Here is a 24,528-nt window from a genome sequence, read left to right as displayed (position 1 = left end):
CTCCACTCTGTTTTGTACCTTCCATTTTTTTTCCTGTTGTTGGGGAATTTGTATGTACTTGTTCCATGGCAAACACAACAGGTAGAACCCGTTTGTCTCCAAGTAACCACCAATGTTGCCTTGGGTTCCATCTTAATATTTTATAGAGTGACTTGAAGTTGAAAAAAAATCAGAAGTCCAATGACAGTGGCACTTTACAATTATTATTTTGCCTTTTATTATTTTTAAAAAAAGTTTGATGAAAGTTGCATGCTCCGCAGAGCATCTCTCTCTTTCCTGACTTCTACGAAGAGTAGCATGTGGTTCCTTTCATAACCCATCCATTGCATGTGGACTGCACATCGCATGACAACTTTGACCCAGGATTTGCAGGGCTTTTCCATGCCAAGGCTAGAGTTCATCTGGAACAGGTTTTGAATACTTATCTACAAATCTCCCAAAGAAGTAGTTGTTTTATTTGTTTTACTGTTGCATTATGACCAGGAAGAACTTTATTCTTGAGTAACTGCTTTGTAGTTTTAGATGGTTTCTTCTTACGCTTTTTAGTTTTAGATTGTTTCTTATGAAGCCACTTTGATTCACCTTTAGCTGAGAAAAAGTGGGGTATAAAGACACATATAATAATTGGGAAAATGGCTATTATTTAGTTTGGTGACTCTGTAAAGGAACTTTGGCTAAAGGAATCCACCCTGAGTTCCCTTTTGCTTAGATCACCTGATTATTACTTGGAAGCCTTGATTTATTACTGGCAACCCTATTTTTTTCTAATGAGAAAATGGATAGTAAGCTTGTGCATTTCCGGTGAATTGCTATCTGTTTCTATTTGTCAGATACCAGAAGCTCCCCATATCCATTTTCAAGTGCTTCCTGAAAATGGGCGTGCTGCTGAATGGGCCTTTTTGTTCCGCATTTGAAAATATTGATATTTTCAGCCCATTGGTGGCAATGGGGAACTTCCGAGGGTCCCCTTTCCCCTGGGAGCCTTTCCTTTCTTCCCTTCAAGGGAGCCTGGGTGTCAGCAATGGGATTAAGGAAGCTGTCAGGAGTCAATTTCTGACAGCATGAAGACATCACAAATTTCCTCCATGACATCCTGGCTGAATCATCCTGGCTGAATCAATTCTCTCTCTGTGACATTTTGAAGCCAGCAAAGGGCGCTGGAAACCTTGTATTGGAACTTGTGAAGCAACAAGTTCTAACAAGGAAACTGAGAAGAGGGGGAGATGGCCAGGAAAGGTATATAAAAGGAAGTGGTGGTGGGAAAAAGTCAGTCGTGTCTTTCTTTGCTTCAGAGATACAAGCAATATATCCATTTCAAAGCAAAACGGCTTGTGAGTGGTTATTTAATATTGGTATATCGATCCTACAGTCAGACAGAAGCACCCTATGCAACCCATTATGTGGGGGGGGGCTACTTTCCATGGGCTCCCCCTTCCATATTCTCAATTAAGACCTGGATTTTAAAAAGCATCAGAGTTAAGATAACACTCTTTCTGGACCCCTTATTTTCTGTTCGTAGAGGAGACCGTGTTTAATGTTTCTTAAAGTTGTTTCTACTCTAGAGGAGAGGCAGGTGCATGCACTTGATCTCAAGAGCACCAGCAGCACACCATGCAGCTTTCCAAGGCATTTTAAGGAGGCCCAGGGAAGGAAGAGCGATGCCCTGTAGCTCAATGGAGCTATCCTCCCTGGACTACCTTAAAAATCCCCTCTGTTTTCTCTACTTCCTGCAATCTCCTTTATGTTTGCCAGTTTTGCTTCCTTAAATCTAGAGGAAAGGTAGGTTTCACCCCAACCACCGTCCCTCAGGTCCCCAATTCCTAGTCAGTCCCACTAAATAAAAGAATCAGGAAAATAAAGGAAAATCAAAAAGTTTCAACTGTGATGCTGAATAGGGGAAGAGGAGCCTAAATTGGCTCCCACTTGCTTTTGCGTTGGGCGGGTTTTCGTACGGGAAGGGCTTTACCGTTTCAAGCACCCATAACAAAACAGATAAGCCGAATGGCTGAAGGGACTGGCTAAAATTGGATCCGTGCTCATGTCAAATGGACAAGGATTTGTATAGGGTTTAAATATACATATTTGCAAGGACATTCCTTTGGGGTTTATTCGTTTTAATGGTGTCTGTCTTCATACCGTTTTTAACAACATCTCAATCCGTTGTGAATGCCGTCATGCATCTCGGGATAAATGGATTCAAGTTTACCATTCCATTTTTCTTCCATGTTCTGCTAAATTTGCATACAGAGTAAATTTCTTAAGTGCATGCCACGAAATGTTTCCTTTTCCTCAACTAATACTTTACGATTGAATTAATCTGAAAGTTTCAGCCTAACAATGTATTACGATGTCACCTTGTCTGTAAATCTATTGATTGTTTTAGCTCAGCATGCGAGATAAATGTACGATGAAAATGACATTTTCCTTTCTGTAGGCGATGCAATAAAGTTATCTTTGGAAACCACCTTCTATGCAGCGGGAAGACTTCTGAGTTTTCTTTTGTTTCATACACAACCATTGTATCATTCTCCATTGTGTGAATTCGCCGTCTTAATGCTTTTATTAACAAGGAAAACCTGTCGCCTAGATGCTGTGGATGGATATCCTTCACACTTAACCGACCGCATTTAACCTGCTTATCGGAACCTCTTGCTTTGCAAAGCTAAACATTGCTAAAATATAACAGTTGGAAGCAAGGAAGATGGTTTTGGAACAGTTAAAGAGAAAGTTGATTCCTTTTGGGTTATTTCCCATTAACCATTCTGCAAATAGGACTGGGTCAATCCAATTGTGTTTCTCAATATAATTTTGAACAATCCATTTTCAATGACAGCTGATAATCAAAGTTGTTATGGGTACAATTCATGCTTTCTTCTAGCACAGTGGTTCTCAACCTTCCTAATGCCACGACCCCTTAGTACAGGTCCTCATGTTGTGGTGAACCCCCAACCATAACATTGTTTTCGTTGCTACTTCACAACTGTAATTTTGCTACTGTTATGATTCGTAATCTAAATATCTGATATTCAGGATGTATTTTCAGTCACTGGACCAAATTTGGCACAAATACCCAATACTCCCAAATTTGAATACTGGTGAGGTTGGTGGTGATTGATTTGGTCATTTGGTAATGCTGGAGTTGCTGGGATTTATAGTTCACCTAAAATCAAAGAGCCTTCTGAACTCCACCAATAATGGAGCTGAATCAAACTGTGCACACAGAATTCCCATGACCAAGAGAAAATACTGGGAAGGTCTGGTGGACATTGACCTTGAGTTTTTTGGATTTGTAGTTCACCTACATCCAGAGAACACTGTGGACTCAAGCAATGATGGATCTGGATCAAAGTTGGCACAAATACTCAATATGCCCAAATGTGAGCACTGGTAGAGTTTGGATAAAATAGACCTTGCCATTTGGGAGTTGTAATTGTTGGGATTTATAGTTCACCCACAATAAAATAGCATTCTGAACCCCACCGATAGAATTGGACCAAACTTTCCACACAGAACCCCCATGACCAACAGAAAATGCTATGTTTTCTGATGGTCTTTGGTGATCCCTCTGACACCCCCTCCCGACCCCCAGGTTGAGAAACACTGTTCTACCAGTTTGCCATCAACTGACTTCACACACCGTGAAATGTTGATATTTTTATGTAGTTCTAGGAGCTCATGGTTAATATGTGATACTTGGCCTACCATTGTTGACCACGACTTCTCATGTTCAGCTTTTAAAAAAATACATAGTAATTCCTTCCAGGCACCCTTGTGTTTGCAAAGACATGCAAATGTCTTGGACAGTTTGCAAATTTGGCTCAACGAAAGACATATTGGTTGAGTTTACGCACCCGTCTACAGATTTGCATAGGTGCCATGTCTATACACGTTCTTACATAGGAATGAGTCTGGAGTAACATGAGAAATGCCATAGCTTTTATTGCTTATTTAAAATGCAATGTTAGGAATTATAGGAATTATTTTCCACAGAGCTTACTAACTCATAAAATGGAGTGTCTTTTGCTTTGCTTAATACCTGCTTTGGAGACATCAGGTGCATCTATATTCTAGAATTGATGCAGCTTGACATCACTTTAATTGCCATGATTCAATGCTATGGAATTATGTAATTTGATGAGCATTTGGCACGGAAGGTAAATACAACATAGCATGTAAACATGGTAGTTAAAGTGGTGCCAAAGGACATTAATTCTACACCATAGATACACCCATTGTAGACTTTGTACTCTTTTTGCTGAAAGAGCTAAGAAATATATAATTTTTATGTTCTTTTGAGGAGGCATTCACAAAAAAGATTAAACCTCTCCCTTATGAAATCAAGCCAGAAATAAGGCTAATTTTATCTAATAGGAAACACTCTGCTTTGCACAGATCACAGATTTGCTAAAAGTAGTCTTAGGATGACAGCTTCTCCTTCTTCTGGTCTAAAAGAAGATGCTGTAATGTTCATAGATAAAGTTCAAAGCATATACTCATGATTTCAAACTTCAGAATAAATTTCCCACTCATATTCAAGTTTTCTTCTTTCTGTTCAATAATCTCATATGATGACGACACCGCAGTTGTGTTGTTGAATGAAACTGGTCAGAGCAGGGTCTGTTTAGTGTTGGTTTCTAGCATTCCAGAGGAATTAGTTTTGATATTTACAGATGGGGCAGTGGGAAAATGACAGGATATAAATGCATTTAAATAAATATGACTGGAATTGTTTATTGGTTAAATAGCCTCAGGTTGTGATCCACAAATCAGTTGAAACACTTCTCTTGTGCATATTGTATATACTCATGTATAAAGCTAGAGATTGGGGTCAACACATTGACCAAAACAAAACTGGGTTAGCTTACCTATGGCTCCAGCTATGTTACCATATAATGCAGCTTGAAACTGGATTATGTGGTCAGTGTAAACCAGGCATGGGCTAACTTTGGTTCTCCAGGTGTTTTTGGACTGCAACGCCCACAATTCCTAAAAACCTATTGGCTGGGTTGTTGTAGGTTTTTTCGGGCAATATGTTCTAGAGGCATTCTCTCCTGACGTTTTGCCTGCATCTATGGCAAGCATCCTCAGAGATAGTAAGGATACTTGCCATAGATGCAGGCGAAACGTCAGGAGAAAATGCCTCTAGAACATGGCCATATAGCCCGGAAAAAACCTACAACAACCCAGTGATTCCGGCCATGAAAGCCTTCGACAACCTATTGGCTGTTAGGAATTATGAGAGTTGAAGTCCAAAACACCTGGAGAGACAAAGTTTGTCCATGCCTGGTGTAGACTCACATAATGCAGTTTAACTGCATTAAGTTAATCTACACTGACTAGTAGTGTTGATGGAGCCTAGGGGTCAAGGTAAGTATGATATCCTAACTCTTATCGCCTTCTCTGTGAAGAATGCCAAAAGGTGAGAGTTTAGTTTGTCCCAAAGGAACCTAAAAATACATCATTGTCCCCCTCCACTCTCTCTGCTATTGAGCTACTTCTGACCTTATTGAATGTTTTGGTGGGAAAATACTGGTAACCAGAAGCAGATGACCTGTTAATGTGTTTCCCCCTCTCCATGGAATAACCCTGCACTTTCCCATGGGTCATCTCAAGATCTATAATATTGGATCCAACACTTGCCCCCTACCAACACATGAGATACATTTATTTATGAGTATATACAGTAAATTGACTAACTCAGCCTTCAATTCAAATGCCACCCCGATCCCCTGCTTCATGTAAGGTCCCTAAGTTGACCATTATTGGAAAGAAGAAATCCATCATCATAGGCAGTGGTTCTCAACGTGGGGGTCATGACCCCCAGGGGGGTCGCTTGGCCATTTTGGAGGGGTCGCGAGGCCACCTCCTTTGGCCCTGTCCCCTTCCTCAAAATGGCTCCCCACAGGGCCCAGGCCCTCCCCCCTGAGCTGGGTGACCCAGGTCTGTGGAAGTCAGAGGGACTGTAGATCCCATCATCCGTTGTCCAACCTCCCCAAAACATGTTGTTTCCCTGATTAATGACTATGCTTTAATTATGTTCAATTTGTAACAATGAAAATACATTTACATTACGATTCATAACAGTAGAATAATTACAGTTCTAAAGTAGCAATGAAAATAATTTTATGGTTGGGGGTCACTACAACATGAGGAACTGTATTTAGGGGTCACGGCATTAGGAAGGTTGACAACCACTGATCATAGGAGTTGCACATGGGGACCAGATACAAGTGAAGACTGTTATTCTAACTTTGATTGAAGTCTATCTTACAGACCATGTATAGGCTCCTTAGGCTGGATCTATACCCCAGGATCAGATCCCAGATTGTTTATCCCAGATTATCTGGCAGTGCAGACTCATACAATCCAGTTCAAAGCAGATAATCTGGGATCAGATCCAGTGTAGATCCAGCCATAGAATTGCATGCCAAGATGCTGATCCCATTGGTTTGAGAACAAACACTAATGATGCCAATTTACACCGTGCAAGCATGTTTTCAACTGAAGCGATTGTGGATCCAACTCTCAGGACTATTTTGCAAACGGAAATGTTTGAAACAACCACAGAAAGCAGTGATGGGATGGTGTATGTTCTCCCCTCTCCCCGCTCTAAATTTTAATTCTTTCCAATCAAGTTTTCTTCTTGATTCGCTTAACAAAGTTAATGTCATCGTTTCAGCTTCTGCCGTTCTTTAACCCCATGCTGTTCATACTGTTTTCTTTGTAGTCACTGAACAAGAGACTAAAGTGCCCAAGAAAACCATCATCATGTAAGTGTTGATATTTTTTAACATTCACGTTGTGATGTGCTGCCTCTGCATGTCCCAATAATACGCCTGGGTTTATTGGTCATGCAAGTGTGAATATTTTTTTTCCTCCCCCCATCCCATCAGATCTTGTGGTATTTTTGTCTTACGAGGAAAGGAAGCAATAGGGTTGGCGACGAGACCTGTAACCCATCTCTCACTGCAAAATTAGCACTTAAACCTATAGTATCCGCCTAATTCTATTTTTTATTGCAAGGTGAGCAGGCCAAAGATCAAATAAACAGATAGAGATTCCATCTTTGAACGCAACCTCTTCAAAAGATGTGCTCGTGCATACTAACATGCCTTTTAACTTGCCTTCTTTTCGTCCTCTTTTTTCCCTTCTCTTCTTGAGCTGAGACAAGGTGACCAAAAATGTTTTCTCAATCCTTATTCTCATGCTATAGAGTCAGTCCTACATATCTGTGGGTTCTGTATCCATGGATCCAACCAGCCACAGCTTGAAAATATTCTAATCCTCCACCCCAAAATAGCAAATCTTGTTTTTGCCATTACATATAAGAGATGCTATTTCATTATGTTACTTGGACTTGAGCATCCATAGAATTTGGTATCTGGAACGAAACCCCAGTGAATGCCAAGGGTCCAATGTACATGTTTGCACACATTTTCTGCCTCTACTGGCAAATATTACCATAGTGTTTTAAGAAAATATGTTCCCCTTGGTCTCCATATTGTCCATCAAACGTGGTTTGTTGACATCACATAGTCATGAGCCAACCAGACTGTGTGGAATTGTCACAAAGTTGAATAAGGCAACTCCCTTGATCCATGAAGAACAGCCACTGCTCTTTCATTTGCCAATGTTGTTGTCAAAAGTTTTTGATTTGAAACAAAAGAGGGGAAAAAAGCTTTTAGCTTCCTAGAAATATTTGAGCAACAATCTACCACATTTTCTTTGCTGTCAGAAGCAACTTGCGAAACTGCAAGTTGCTTCTGCTGTGAGAGAATTGACAATCCGCAAGGACATTGCCCAGGGGATGCCTGGATGTTTTGATGTTTTACCATCCTTGTGGGAGTCTTCTCTCATGTCCCCGCATGGGGAGCTGGAGCTGGAGCTGACAGAGGGAGCTCATCTGTACTCTCCCCATATTCAAATCTACAACCTGTTGGTCCTCAGTCCTGCTGGCACAAGGATTTAACCCACTGCGCCACCACGGGCTCCTTACCACATGTTGAAACACACGGAAATGTGTTGTTGTAGGTTTTTTCAGGCTATATGGCCATGTTCTAGAGGCATTCTCTCCTGACTTTTCACCTGCATCTGTGGCAAGCATACTTCTGAGAATGCTTGGCATAGATGCAGGCGAAACATCAGGAGAGAATGCCTCTAGAACATGGTCATATAGCCCAAAAAAACCTACAACAACCCAGTGATTCCTGCCATGAAAGCCTTTGACAACACTGAAATGTACTCTTTGATTGCAGCTGGTCACCAGATCTCCAATCCTTCAAACATTAACCTTAAATATAAAAAGATAATGAAAGCTAGTCTTGATCCCAATATCTATGGACATTCTACATAATTCTAAGTAATTATAAAGCAATGTCCTGCAAATCAGATGTACATATCGTAATAGGAATCACTAACTCTGAAATGAGCAGAGAAGCTCATCATAGAAATAAGGAACACTTCACCACAAAATGAGATGAAACCCAGAGAGCCTTCTTTATCATATTGGTGAACACATAGACGGTGCTTCTCAACCTTGGGTCCCCAGATGTTTTTGGCCTACAACTCCCAGAAATCCCAGCCAGTTCACCAGCTGTTAGGATTTCTGGGAGTTGTAGGCCAAAAACATCTGGGGACCCCAGGTTGAGAACCACTGAATAGAACATCAGTTCTTCTACTAATGAAATACAACGAGAAGTTCCATAGTGACCTGGTTAGATTCTCAGTCCTTGGGTTGATACTCAATTTTTGCTGCTATCGCATAACTGTGCTGTGAAGTCTTGCCTGCTTGCCGCACGTTGCAATATAACATAATTTTTAAAAGATCATTAACAAGATTTTTATGAAGAGCATCCAAATCCTCGCTCAGCCATCGAAATCTAGTGGGTGACCTTGGGCAACTCTTACACTCTCAGCCACAAATGACGGCAAGGATGAATCCTCCTCTCAACAAATCTTGCCAAGAAAACCGAAGATAAGCTTGCCTTAAGGTCATTATAAGATGGAACAACCAACCTGAAGGCAAAAACAACTACTTGTGCTGGAGCACTAGTAATTCTAAAGGTCGTAGTAGTTTCCCCATAGATTGTCAGTGGCACCTCTTAAAACAAAAGAAAAACACAATGTGGCACATTATTTCAGGAACAAAAATACCGCTTGGCCTCCAAAGTTTGGAGGTCACCCTTACCATACAGAATCATCAAGTAAAATAGAGATGGTCCATTTTTCCTATAATGTATCTTGGCCTCCACATTTAGGAGTAATTTTTATATACAGAATCCTCAAGTAGAATACGGCGTTCCCTCGCTACTTCACAGTTCGCATTTTGCGGACTCGCTGTTTCGCGGGTTTTTGCCTCCCAGTTTACAACTGGTTGCCATTGCCCAGAGTGGTGTTCTAATCCTGCCTCCTGACAACAATGGAGTGTGGAAGGGGGTTTCATCATCCCCCTCGGGAGAGAGGCAGCCAATCAAGAGAGATTGCCAAACAAAGCAGAGATAGCTAGCAAAAGAAGAGGTGTGTGGTGCCTTTAAATCTCTTCCCGCTTCTGCCTCACTCTCGTAACTCGATATACATATATAGCATCCCTACTTTGCAGATTTTCACTTTTCGCGGGTGGTCCTGGGATATAACACCCGTAATAAGTGAGGGAACACTGTAGACCAGTGGTTCTCAACCTGTGGGTCTCCAGGTGTTTTGGCTTCCAACTCCCAGAAATCCCAACCAGTTTACCTGCTGTCAAGATTTCTAGGAGTTGAAGGCCAAAACATCTGGGGACCCACAGGTTGAGAACCACTGCTGTAGACCATCTGAGAAGGTCTGGCCAATTTTTGCCCAAAGTGTTGCTTGGTCTCCATTTGGGAGAGTCTCTCTTCTTCTCATGTAAAATAGCCAATCTGAGATGCTCTGGTCAATGAGAGCCAAATGGGCCCAAGGAATACTGGAAAGTGTTGTTAAAGAAGCTAGTCTGAGTTTGAGATGATTGTATGGGTGAGTGTTGTTGCATGCTTTTCTGATGCCAGCGCTCACATGTTGCTGAAATGCTCACAAAGTCTAACCCTGCCTGTTTGGCGTTAGCATGTGACGAGGAATGCACCCCAAAGTGTGCGGGGTTGCGGGGTTAGTTTCACTCCACACACAAACACAGTCTTCCAACATTTTCCTCATCAGAGAGGAGACCATAACCACAGTGGTGAAGACCCCAAGGGTAAAGCGACGGATATCTCCTGCCCGCCCACCTTCTAGCTATTCATCTTCTCACTCCCCGAGATCTGAGTTCTCGACACCAGAGCCAATGTTTGTGACCAAGATTAGGCAACCCACCCACCGGCACGACCCAGAAGCAATGCAGAAGGCAGGCATCCCTACTCTTTTTGTGACCGAGCCGGACGAAAGGCAAGGGGCAGGCGTCAGGAGTATGATCGTAGAAACCACTGTGGAGGAGCAGAAACCCAAGTGGGTGGAAGTAGAAGAAATCATTGAGTTCAATGTGATGAAGCCCACCCAAACAACAAGGAAGAGAGGAGCGTCTCCTGCGAGATCAGACAAGGATGAATTTGGGTCGAGTTATCCTCGGCGTGGCACCAAGCCTAGACGTTCATCTGAAGATGATCCAAATGCAAATAACTCCAACAATAAATTTGTTGAGCAGGCAGAGACTTTCCTATCCCAAGGTGCTGAGAAAGCTGGAGTGGACTACAAGGGACCACAAATCACTACTATAACTGAGAAAGTTCACAAAATGGAGGAAGACAAGAGCAGCCTTCAAGAATCCATCAGCAAGACCAGTTCACCTCCAAAATCCCCTGTGGTTGCCTTTGTAGCTGAGCCATTTGAGGCCACTGTGGTGGACAAGGATGACTGTCTACAACCACATGAATTTCTAAAGGAGACAGATGATGCTGCTGAATGTGATCCAGTATGTGTAGCCAAAGATGAACCCTCAGGTCCCATGCAAGATGAGTTTGTTCTTGCGGAAGATGTTATAATCGATGAGCCAGAGCAGGTGGGTTTGGACGACCTCCAACACCGAGATCTCAAAATCCTGACCCGTAATGGAAAAGTGTTAACTTTTGAGGACCTGGAGGACTATGTCCCTGAAGAAGGGGAGATGTACAGAAGTGGGGGCCCAAACTCCACAGAAGACCGGCCTTGCGAAATTGCGGTGCTCCAGACGGAAATTAACAAACCCACCATTGGGAAGCCGGTTTTGCTCAACGTGGGCAGACCTGTGGTTTCTAGCCCACGGCAAACCTTTTTTAGAGAGTTTGAAGGACATCACCCTGGAGAGGTCTTTGTGTCAGCTTCCACCATGACAGGAGGACAGTCCATGGGTCCATCCAACATCTCCTTCCATGTCAGTGATTCCTCTGCAGCCGCGATGGCCACACCAGCTTCACATACGACATCAACACCGTTCAAATTGAGCTCGTCTTTCTGCACCGAGGTACAGCTGACTGCAGACAATGGACAATCCAGTTTCAAAACTGAAGTTTCCACCAGAACCCACAGCTATGGAACGGTTGGAGGAACCGTCACGCTCTGCATCAAGAAGGAAGACTCCTCCCAAAGTTGAGCCAAAACAAGGTCGCTTTCCTCACTAGTTAGTTAATATGAACTTTACCAACAACGATATGCAACACCAAGAGCCTTAAGAAGGAAACGATCATTGGAACCTAACAGAAAAATATGATATGGAAAATACTGTATATTAAACATGGAGTCTCTCCAGTCTTAAAGGGAACACTGCGCTAGATGTAATGTAACCTTTGATTTGTGATTTTTAAGAGGGCACACCATTCCATGACAAAGTGTGAGCCTATGGGAGAATTAGTAACCAGCCCTCCAGAAATAATTCACATGGTTATTATTATTATGGGCTGCCAAACTCTACAATTAAGCTGTAGGAAAGATGGCTTGCCTCTTTTGCAGCATTTTGAATAAACAACATAATGACCTTAGATTGCTTCTGAACATTTAAATAATGATTTACTTTAATCAAAGTTTAAAACACAGGCACCATTTTGATGGTACAAGCCATGTCAAGTTGTTCATTGCTTTGCAATACAATTAAAACCAAATTGCAAAGACTTTGAGCTTTTATTCTGGTGTCAAACAAAACTGGATCGATCAACAATATGACCTAAAAAATAAATACACTGGCATTTCTTTTTAAAACCAGTTTTATCCTATGGGATATAACACAAGACAACATAATAGATAATTGTTCTTTTCAACCTGATCTATAATGTTTTCATTGCCAACAGTGTTGATATAATTTCATTCTTCAACTGTTTTGAGTTGTTGGCAGAGCACTATCTGAAATCCAATCCTCCTCTATATATTTCTTTGATTTTAAGACAATTGCCATTGTGACATCACAACTCATTTGTCAAAGGAATGACAATGTATGAACACATACTAAACTAAAACACGTCTAATATTGGTAGCTGATTTGCTCATGAGTAAATAAAGAGCTGTATGGAATACTGAGTTGACTTGCCTCTGTATCAGTGTCTTAACTATCAGTGTCACTGGAAAAAACAAATATTGAAAATCAACAAGAAGGCATACACACACACACGTAATATAAAAAGTAAAAGTTTCCCCTTGACATTAAGTCTACTCGTGTCCGACTCTGGGGGTTGGTGCTTATCTCCATTTCTAAGCCAAAGAGCCGGCGTTGTCCATAGACACCTCCAAGGTCATGTGGCCAGCATGACTGCATGAGCGCCGTTACCTTCCTCCAGAAGCGGTACCTATTGATCTACGCACATGTGCATGGTTTTGAACTGCTAGGCTGGCAGAAGCTGGGGCTAACAGCGGGAGCTCACCCCGCTCCCCGGATTTGAACAGCCAACCTTTCGGTTAGCAAGTTCAGCAGCTCAGTGGTTTAACCCACTGCACCACTGCCTGAAAATGACCTGTCCATCTATCTATCTATCTATCTATCTATCTGGATGGACAGGTCATTTTTCAAGTATTTTCAGCAAAATTCTTTTTTGTTTATTTGTTTGGCTCTGTTTTACAGAGGAAGCAATATGACACGTAGCATACTCAAGTTCACAAACCACCTCAAATATTGGCAAAGGCTTTCATGGCCAGAATCACTGGGTTGTTGTAGGTTTTTCCGGGCTATATGGCCATGTTGTAGAGGCATTTTCTCCTGATGTTTCGCCTGGATCTATGGCAAGCTTGCCATAGATGCAGGCGAATCATCAGGAGAAAATTCCTCTAGAACATGGCCATATAGCCCAGAAAAACCTACAACAACTCACCTCAAATATTATTATCAAGGCTTCCTCTGAACACAGCTTTATCCCAGCTTTTTTTTTTTTCATGTCAGGAGCGACTTGAGAAACTGCAAGTTGCTTCTGGTGTGCAAGAATTGGCCGTCTGCAAATACATTGCCCAGGGGACGCCCAGATGTTTTGATGTTTTACCATCCTTGTGGGAGGCTTCTCTCATGTCCCCCTATATGAGGAGCTGGAGCTGACAGAGGGAGCTCATCCTCACTTTCCCCGGATTCGAATTTCCGATCTGTTGGTCTTTCGTCCTGCTGGCACAAGGGTTTTAACCCATTGCACCACCAGGGCTTGTTTACGCCCAGATGTTTTGATGTTTTACCATCCTTGTGGGAGGCTTCTCTCATGTCCCCTGAATGAGGAGCTGGAGCTGGCAGAGGGAGCTCATCCGCGCTCTCCCTGGATTCAAATTTCCAACCTGTCGGCCTTCAGTCCTGGCGGCACAAGGGTTTAACCCATTGCACCACCAGGGTTTGTTTACGCCCAGATGTTTTGATGTTTTACCATCCTCGTGGGAGGCTTCTCTCATGTCCCCCATATGAGGAGCTGGAGCTGACAGAGGGAGCTCATCCGCGCTCTCCCGGGATTCGAATTTCCGACTTGTTGGTCTTCAGTCCTGCTGGCACAAGGGTTTAACCCATTGCACCACCAGTGGTTTGTTTATACCAATGATGGTACTTCAATCCCGCAGTGTAATAACATTACATTGCAATTGTGTACATGTTTTACTCATGTTTTGGACTTCAACTCCCACAATTCCTGGAAAGCTGAAGTTTGACCATGCCTGATCCATAGTGTCTTGCACTATGAATTTTACATTGGAAAAATACAGACATTTCAAAAGATGGAAATACCTCTCTGCAATAGATTATTTCACCTAATATTTTTGGAAGACGGCACCAGATTTGGAAATCTTCCATAGCGGGCTGTTGTAATCCTATAAGCAGAACTTACAAGCAAGTGTTATGTCTGTACATGTGCATACATGCTAATCTTTTGTTTTTAATGTATTGTCGAAGGCTTTCATGGCCGGAATCACTGGGTTGTTGTAGGTTTTCTGGGCTATATGGCCATGTTCTAGAGGCATTCTCTCCTGACGTTTCGCTTGCATCTATGGCAAGCATGCTCAGAGGTAGTGAGGTCTGTTGGAAGTAAGAAAAAGGGTTTATATATCTGTGGAAAGACTAGGGTGGGACAAAGGACTCTTGTCTACTGGAGCTAGGTGTGAATGTTTCAACTGACCACCTTGATTAGCATTTAATGGCTTGGAAGTGCCTGGGGGAATCTTTCTTTGAGAGGTGATTTGATGTGCCTGATTGTTTACTCTCTGTGGTTTTGCTGTTGTGATTTTTTTAGAGTTTTTTTAGCATGTGGACAATTTCAGCAGAAAGGAAGAAACCATGAAAATGAACAAAATCTGGCTACCAGTATTCAAAAACTCTAAAATTACAACAGCAAAACCACAGAGAGTAAACAATCAGGCACATCAAATCACCTCTCAAAGAAAGATTCCCGCAGGCACTTCCAAGTCATTAAATGCTAACCAAGGTGATCAGTTGAAACATTCACACCTAGCTCCAGCACCCTGGTCTTTCCACAGATATATAAACCCATTTTCCTACTTCCAACAGACCTCACTATCTCTGAGGATGCTTGCCATAGATGCAGGCGAAACGTCAGGAGAAAATGCCTCTAGAACATGGCCATATAGCCCGGAAAACCTACAACAACCCACCTTTGTTTTTACTTTGCCATATATATATATATATATATATATATATATATATATATATATATAAAACCAAATAATGGTTTGTTATAAAGAATGACAACTTTCCTTCGATCACCCAACACTGGTTTACATTATCTTTTTCGAAGCAGAAAAGTAACTTGATGGAAGGATGCGTTCCTTCCTTCACAATACTTAGAGAGAGAAAAGAATTTCTCTGTTTATTTTCAAGGTGTTTTCCTAGAGATTCAAAGTGTATTTTTGCTTTGTACCTGATTGTAGAAACCGAAAGAGCCGTGTGGGGATTTATTTCTTATTTTTTAAAAAGTGAACCTATTCCTAAAACGTATTCTCAACAGAAGAGGAAAATGGAAGGCAGATTGTTTGAGAGACGCAGTTTAAGACAGGACGTGCTATTTATTAGCTGCTCAATTTCGTATCAATAAATGTCTAATATCAGCTGCTGTACTACTCCATCTCTTTTGTGTCTTGTTTTCAAATGATTTCTAAGTTTTGGTGCATTTCTTTCCAAGATGCCATAGTTCAAAAGGAAGTAAAGAATGGCAAAAGGTGTGGGAGATAGAAAGGTTGCGATGGTCTCTTATGGCACATTTGTCATGTTCCGGAATGGAAAATGACTTCAAACTACAAGAAAGGAGATGCCATCTGAGCATTAGGAAGAGCTTCCTGACTGTGAGAGCTGTTCAGCAGTGGAACTCTCTGCCCTGGAGTGTAGTGGAGGCTTCTTCTTTGGAGGCTTTTAAACAGGGACTGCATGGCCATCTGTTGGCGGTGCTTTGAGTGCAATTTTCCTGCTTCTTGGCAGAATGGGGTTGGACTGGATGGCCCACGAGGTCTCTTTCAACTCTAGGATTCTATGATTTGATGGAGTCTCAAATGAATTTGAAGCACGCATGGGCAAACTTCGGCCCTCCGGGTGTTTTGGACTTCAACTTCCACAATTCCTAACAGCTTACCAACTGCTAGGAATTGTGGGAGTGTCATACACCAGAGGAATAACACCTCTGACCTTAAATACAATACGAGCTTGGTAAAATCAGCAAGGAGTTCATGGAAGAATATATGTAGACAAATCAGTAAAAAAATAACAAAAACAGTGAAGGTCTAATATATATAATCGTCCATACAGAGGCGGCCCTAGGTAATTTTCAACGATAAGCAAACAGTATTTTGGCGCCCCCCCCCCCCCCAACCAATCACTGATATATACTTTCTGTTCGTCTTGGGAGTTCTGTGTGCCATATTTGGTTCAATTCCATCATTGGTGGAGTTCAGAATGCTCTTTGATTGTAGGTGAACTATACATCCCAGTAACTACAACCCGCATATGTCAAGGTCTATTTTCCCTCAAGAGCGCCCCTGGGCAAAATCAACTATACTACAAATGCTTACTTTGCATAATGGTTGAGCCGCTCCTGCGTCCATAAGCTTCAAAGTAAAACAAGATTTATGATTACATAAAAATCCATGAAACTAGGCACTTGAATCCATGAAACAAGAAAAATCTCATAGACAAATCTTGGCAAAAACATGGTACATGAAACTCAGAGCACTTGAAAGCAAGACCAGGATAAAATAACAACGTTGACCTGACTGAGGCAGCTCTCTCCCATGAACCATTATAAAGCTTTTTTCAGATCCCAAAACTGAAAGGAAAGCATTTCTCTTGACTTTCCCACCAGATAAAGGTTTGTTATCTCTCTTTTGCTGTAGACAAACTGATGATCTCAGTCTCTGAAGACTTTGTCTCTGTTTACTATAAGTTTGCTTTCTGTCCAAGCTTTCATTATCTTCTCCCTCATTAACTTCTGCACCTGACAAATCATTTTCAGACAGTTGTTCTGAGAAAAGCTGTGAAGGGCCTCTCTCAAGAATGTGGCCTTGTGAATCTTCCTAAGACAGCTTAGGCCTCTCGTCTCAACTTAACTCAGGCCCAAGCAAACCCTCATCCCCAATGCGAACAGAACCAGGCCCATCATCAGGAGCATCATCCCCATTCCAATCATGAACATCAACATAAACATCAGGCATAATCACAGGCTGACATACAACAGGGAGGTGAAGTCCAAAACACCTGGAGGGCCGAAGTTTGCCCATGCCTGGTTTGAAGGCTTCTCCTCATGGAGAAAATATATCAAAGAGGTTGCTAGAGTTCTGAGGATAATTTAAATAGAATCATAGAATCATAGAATCAAAGAGTTGGAAGAGACCTCATGGGCCATCCAGTCCAACCCCATTCTGCCAAGAAGCAGGAATATTGCATTCAAAGCACCCCTGACAGATGGCCATCCAGCCTCTGTTTAAAAGCTTCCAAAGAAGGAGCCTCCACCACACTCCGGGGCAGAGAGTTCCACTGCTGAACGGCTCTCACAGTCAGGAAGTTCTTCCTCATGTTCAGATGGAATCTCCTCTATATAATTTATAATTTATTTATTTATGGTATTTATACCCTGCGCTTCTCACCCCAAAGGGAACTTAGAGTGGCTGACAGAACACACATACGGCAAGCATTCAATGCCAGTTATACAATTAACAAGGACAGACAACACAAATAGAGGTAAAGGCAGTTTTCCCCATCTTATTTCTGGCATCTTGGAGGCTGTGCTCGACTCCGGACACAAGGGATGCTGTTGCTCCATCTTGCATGCCTAGGAGCTATCCTCCAATTGATGTCTTTAAAGGCACCTTTATTACCTCTCCGCTAAAAATGGTACATATTTTATCTACTCGCATTTCTGCTTCCGACCTGTTAGGTAGGCAGGTGAGCTGGGGCTAACAGCAGGTGCTCACTCCAACCGAGGCTCGAATTGACGACCTTCTGATCAGCAGGATATCTCTGCAGCACAGCGGTTTAGTCTGCTGTGCTATACCCGGCCCCAGAACTGCACTATATGGTTAGTCTAGACTCATTTAATGCAGTTTAACTGCAACGAACTGTATTATATGACTCTACACTAACCATATAATGTAGTTTCAAACCATATAATATGGTGTATGATATGAAAGGGATAATTTATGACTGCATCAAGGTCACCTTAATGTTCTTCCTCCAACGCCACCTTGGCACAACTAGTAGCTTTTGAAAAGTTACATCTGAATCAAGATCATTATGGGTTGGAACAAAGCTTCCAAGTGGGCATGGATGTACTAGTCTCAAAAGAACCCTTGGCATGGTTAGGTGGAAATGGGGCACCATCCGTTGTGGACAGAGGTAAGAATGCAAAGGAAGAAAGAGAAGGAAGCAGGAGACTAAAATCAAGAAGAAAAGTGAGGTCCAGTTAGAAGGTGTCAGAATTTGCCGCACTTCAAAACAAATTCTCATAGTTTGGAACTGGTTTGGGATGTTTTGCTCCTTGAAGCAAAGAACACAAAATGGTGCCTTCTCCATGTAGGGTTGCCAAGCGTCCATTGCAGTGAGGCATTTACCATGATCTCAATCCATATTTTCTAGTGACCATGTGTGAATGTGAACATGGGCAAGCTGAAGTGTGTGCCTTCATATCAACACCATTTAATACCAGTAATATGGTTCAGAACCATATATGGTAGGTCCCAGAACCAAACCCCTGCAGGTATAGAAGCCCCACTGTATTATAAGGGATAACCCTTATTGGAGGGTTAGAAATCATGTTCCTTACAAGACTGGTTGTAAAGATTAGGACTTGCTAGTCTGTCTGTTGGTAAGACCACAACTGGATCAATGTTTCTCTGGAACTGTTGTTAACTGCCATGAAGATGACTTTTACTTATGGCAATCCAAGAATGAGAAACTTCAAGGTCACCTTAATGGACCTCTTCAAATCTTGCAGATTAAGGGCAACCAGGGCTTCTTTGGTTGAATTTCCCCATTTGGGATGTGGCCTTTCTCTTTTCCTGCTGCTCTCCATTGTCCCAAGCATTATCATCTTTTCCAGTGAAACATCTTGTGATATAATGGCCAACATAATTTTGATGTGGTCCATGGCATCTGCGGAACTCACTTCCTGTATCACATGTCAAATGAGTTAGTTTTCCTCCAATCTGCTTTCTTTATTGTCCACCTTTCACAATGGCATGGATGATCCTTACTTTAGTATTCAGCGATGTATCTTGACATATCAGGGTCTTCTCTGGATTACTTTTCCTAACACTAAAATACATATTACTTCTCTCAGAGATTGCTGGCAGCAGTGCAAAATTCTTCTGCACACACAGAAACCCTTGAAACAAAAGTCCTTTGTCTCACCCTGGTCATTCCACAGATATATAAACCCTTTTTCTTAGTTCCAACAGACCTCACTACCTCTGAGGATGCTTGCCATAGATGCAGGTGAAACATCAGGAGAGAATGCCCCTAGACCATGGCCATATAGCCCGAAAAACTACAACAACCCATTGATTCCGCCAATGAAGGCCTTCGACAATACATTGAAACTCTTGAGGTTTCCACAGAAGTGTCCATGGAACCCAAGCCTTCCAGAATCATCGGTCCTTATACTGGAAAGTGTCTGAAAGGCTATTTAGACCAGGCTTATCAAGTTATCTGATGAGGGAGATTATTTTCCCCCAAAGTACCAGGAACTGATACCATACCTGAACCTTCTGAATTGTATTTCCAAGCACAATTCAAAGTGCTCGTTTTAACCTATAAAACCCTACATGGTTCCAGCCCAGTTTACCTGTCTGAACGTATCTTCCCCTATAAACCATCCAGGACTTTAAAATATTCCACAGAGGCCCTGCTCTCGGTCCCACCACCTTTGTAGTTGCACTTGGTGGGGACGAGAGACAGGGCCTTCTCTGTGGTGGCCCCCCAGCTATAGAACTCTCTCCCTAATGATATTAGGTCTGCCCCCTCCCTCCTGACTTTCAGGAAGCAGCTGAAACCCTGGCTTTGGAATCAGGCATTTCTATATTGATGGTTTGAACTGGTAAAGACTAAGAGTTATTGGACCACAATGTTTGGATTGAGTTGGATGATTTTTTTCTAACTCGGCGAACAGTCTTTTATGTGTATTTTATAACTTATTTATTATGTATGTTGTTTTTTAAAATATTATTTATTGTGTAGCATTGAATTTTTGCTGTTGTTAGCTGTTCTGAGTCCCTCCGTGGAGGTAGAGAAGAACGGGATATAGACGTTCTAAATAAATAAAATAAATATACTTACTTACACTCCAGAGACAAGTGGCTGATGCTGTATGAACTAGGGTCCGTTCAAGGAGTCCCTTTTGGAATAGCACTGGACAAAGCCATCTCCTGGCTGATGCAAGAAGTTTGCTACTACTGCATTCCTGTCATTCGTATCATTTAAATGAAAGAACTTTGTGTTGGGTTTATTGATGGCCGAGGAACATTTCCATACACAGCTCTTGTATTGCAGCAATGTGACATTCTGCACCTGACCTCATTCTTAGGATTCAGTCCTGGGCAGTTTTGACTGGTACTCTCCATAAAAGTCCTAAAAGAGACGACACGATTGCAATCTGGTTACCTTTTGTGAAATCTGTAGTTTGAGAGGAACCCATGAAAAGCTCATTCCAAATTGATTTATGTAAAAGCTTTCTAGCTTATGTTTCCTGTTGGAGAAGGCATAAAGAAAAGGGCTGAAGTAGACACATCATGGCAAGTGTCTCTCTCTTGTTCTCCCTCCATTCCAGTCATGCGTTCATAAACTAACCACTTCTGTTTTTGCTGCTAGCCCAAAAACGGGAGCCTATTGCTGAAATGGCAGACAAAGGTGAAATAAGTCAAGTCTTTGCTCAAAAAGACACGGCTGTCCAGGATGATGGGATTCATGAAGAGACCATTCCCATTGCAAGGTAACTTCCCTGTGCAATTCAGGTACAGTGCCTTTGAATCCTTTTCTGTCCCATTTCATGCTTGGACATCTCTCATGATCAGATAGATGAATTAGGTAACATTGAATATTTTGGAGTTTCCTAAGGCAGGATCCAGGCAAAATGTTTTATATATATATATATATAGAGAGAGAGAGATTGATTGCCTGGATCGCTTCTGCACCCCTTTTTTCTTCAGGTGGAAAAATATCTACTGTTTTAAGCAGTTTTCCGTCACTTCATTCTTGATAGTTTTAATTGTTAGCACATGCCCTTTCAAGTGAAGCCATTATAAGAACAGCCAAGTACAACAAGGAATATCATGGCAGAATGAAGGAACTATCTAACATGATATATTAGTTGGATTACAATAATATTTTCATGCTGTGTCTTTGGAATAAAAATATATTGAAAAAAATCCTGTTTGCATTGTGATTTTCCTTCTTCATTTAATACCAAAGAACTCCCCAAACAATGGATGGAACAGAAGGGCACAGTGGCGATGGAGCAGATATGCTGGAAAGAGAGAAACAATTTTATATGGAGACCATCGAGAGAACCTGCATCCCCAAAATGGCAGAGAAAGTTGCAGCAAGTAAGACAAACATGTTCCACTCTAAAGTCAAAATGAACCAAAGTATATCACAGGGGTAGTCTGAAGAAAAAAACATGTGTTTTGTGCTATTTTTCTGTGCAGACAGTTTCCTGCATAGAAAACATTTTTTGCATACAAAAATCATTTCTGCGCAGAAAAAAGATTTTTCTGCACAGAATAATTCTCGTGCAAGACTTTGGAAGATGATGAATATCTTAGAGGCATATTCATTTTCTTCTAGAGGATGGAGAAAACTACCTTAACTATTCCTTCTTGCATCCAAAGAGAAAATGATTGAGGATTTGTATACCTATGGAATATTTTTCCAGTCTAACTAATGTTTTTATCTCATCAGGCCCACCATATATGCAAGTGACGATTGAGGATGTACAAGTTCGTTGTGGGGAGATGGCAAAGTTTCATGCCATAATTGAAGGAGATCCGATTGTTTTGTGGTTCAAGGTAGGTTGGAAATATTGTGAAATGGGAGGACATATAAAGAAAAATGAGTTCAGTCATATCAACCGTCAATAAACACTGGAAGATTTCATTTGTCGTGTCAGGACAACCAGTCAATTGTGTTACATTTCTAACAGAACAAAACAAACAAACAGATAAAATACAAAATTTGCAAGTTTGGTAGTTGATTAAATGTCCTTTGACCAGTATCTGGCCACTTGGAGTGCCTCTGGTGTTGCTGCAAGGAGGTCCTCCATTGTGCATGTGGCAGGGCTCAGGTTGCATTGCAGCAGGTGGTCTGTAGTTTTCTCTTCTACACACTCGTATGTCATGGATTCCACTTTGTAGCCCCATTTCTGAAGGTTGGCTCTGCATCTCTAAGTCGCCCAGTTTTCTGTGTGCCCAGAGGGGAGTCTCTCATTTGGTATTAGCCATTGGTTGAGGTTCTGGGTTTGAGCCTGCCACTTTTGGACTCTCGCTTGCTGAGGTGTTCCAGCGAGTGTCTCTGTAGATCTTAGAAAACTATTTTTTGATTTAAGTCATTGACATGCTGGCTGATACCCAAACAGGGGATGAGCTGGAGATGTCTCTGCCTTGGTCCTTTCACTATTGGCGCCTACTTCCCGGTGGATGTCAGGTGGTGCAATACCGGCTAGACAGTGTAATTTATCCAGTGGTGTAGGGCGCAGATACCCATGATAATGTGGCATGATTGGAAGATGAGTGTTAAGAAACAAATTATTGGCATTCTATTGTTCCTTCTAATTTTCACTGAACCATGATCAAAACACCCCAAAGATAGTATTTTTCCCAAAAATAATTTAATTTTCCCAAGTTGAAATTTTGCTTATATTAAAGTGTGCATGTAAATGTTTTTGACTGAATTACCTTGTTAATTTGAGAACAAAATATAGTTAACATTAACACATTAACTATTTGCAAATGTTGCAGGCGTAGCATGACATTTCAAAAGTAATACAAACATAGATGATTTTAAAACTAGTTTTGATGTACTGGGTATAATTTCCTAGCCACTTTTTAAAAAGTTACTTTTTCAGTACATGTCAGGTTTCCTTCCAAATGTATATAATTTGCTATCAGTCCAAAGGGTTCACCTCCAAATGTACTGAAAACTGGGTTGTTGTTTTTTGCAGATAACAGTAACTGATTAATGGGGTTTGTGACAAGCTAAACAAATTACTTTCAAAGAGTAACTCACAAAGTTGTATTTTCTCCCAAACGTGGAGAGTTGTGTATGAGACCATCAAACATGATGGCCCAATGTGTAAAGGTTTTACGCACCAACATAATGTACGTCTGAGTTGATTTCTCCATTTCTGTGATATTATATCACTAGCTGTCCCCTGCCACACATTGCTGTGATCCAATCTGTGTATATATGTTTTGTGTGTCTATATATTTGTGTATATGTGTATATATGTGGTTTTGTGCATGCATTGTAATGTATTTTTTGGTTTTTTGGTTTTTTAGTCTCTTCTGCTGTGTTTTTCAGTGTTTTTATGAGTGATGGTCACTAGTTGGCCTGATCGGTGTGTTGTGTCCAAACTTGGTGTCAATTTGTCCAGCGTTTTTTGAGTTCTGTTAATCCCACAAACGAACATTACATGTTTATTTATATAGATTAAAATATACTCTCATCCTTGCAGGGCATTTCGATGTTGATAGACAGTGCAAGGATTCGTCAGTTCAACGAAGGCACGAGATACTCCTTGATTCTTTACAACACCAGGCCAGAAGACGGGGGTGTCTATACTCTCGTGGCCAAAAATTCAGCAGGGGAGGTCTTATGCAAAGCAGAACTGATGGTCCAAGAAGGTAACTGGATGTATGGCCCTCCAACCATCATATTCCTTATGCCTAGCTTGTATATGTTTCTTACATCTCCTCCTTACTTATTGGTTGTCTGTCTGCTCTTGAAAGCTTACGTCTTCCCACCCTGGATTATTTATTTATTTTGAACATTTCTACCCCGCTCTTCTCAACCACCGAAGGGGCGCTCAGGGCGGCTTACAAAAGGCACAATTCGATGCCAGCAATACACATAGTAAGATAAAATACATAGCAGCAACAGTTATAAATAGGATATGTAAGCCGCCCTGAGTCCCCTTCGGGGTGAGAAGGGCGGGGTAAAAGTAAACCAAATAAATAAATAGTTAAAACAGTCCAATTATACAATAACAACTAATAAAAACCAATCCAGCGATCAACGTTCGCCAAGTTCAAAATCCGTAAGTTCATTCTGCATTGTCATAATCCTATCCAACTCTAGTTGTCATTGTCCTTTGTCTGTCTGCCAGGTTACCCAAAGGCCTTGTCCCATATCCGTGTTTTTAGTTTCCTTCTGAAAGAGAGGAGGGATGTCGATGACCTAATTTCCCCAGGGAGTGAATTCCACAGGCAAGGGGCCACCACCGAGAAGGCCCTGCTCCTCGTCCCCACCAACCTCGCTTGTGATAAAGGTGGGGTCGAGAGCAGGGCCTCCCCAGAGGATCTTAAACTCTGAGGCGGGATGTAGAGGGAGATGCGTTCGGACAGGTACGCTGGGCCGGAGCCGTATAGGGTTTTGTAGGTCAAAACCAG

At 41.7% G+C, this 24,528-nt stretch overlaps 1 protein-coding gene across 1 annotated transcript in view; it reads left to right on the top strand.

Annotated features, from left to right (window-relative positions):
- Positions 1-24,528, top strand: part of OBSCN (obscurin, cytoskeletal calmodulin and titin-interacting RhoGEF) — a 289,411-nt gene that overhangs the window by 223,952 nt on the left and 40,931 nt on the right. The window contains exons 88-91 of the mRNA XM_067470395.1: positions 20,735-20,855; positions 21,335-21,468; positions 21,824-21,930; positions 23,595-23,763. Of these exons, the coding sequence (XP_067326496.1) occupies positions 20,735-20,855; positions 21,335-21,468; positions 21,824-21,930; positions 23,595-23,763 (531 nt within the window). The remainder of the gene's footprint in view (positions 1-20,734; positions 20,856-21,334; positions 21,469-21,823; positions 21,931-23,594; positions 23,764-24,528) is intronic.

This window comes from Anolis sagrei, chromosome 6 (assembly GCF_037176765.1).
Source record: "Anolis sagrei isolate rAnoSag1 chromosome 6, rAnoSag1.mat, whole genome shotgun sequence".
NCBI classification, from domain to species: Eukaryota; Metazoa; Chordata; class Lepidosauria; order Squamata; family Dactyloidae; genus Anolis; species Anolis sagrei.
The sequence above is the reverse complement of the archived record's forward strand: the minus strand, read 5'-3'. Positions and strand labels throughout refer to the sequence as shown.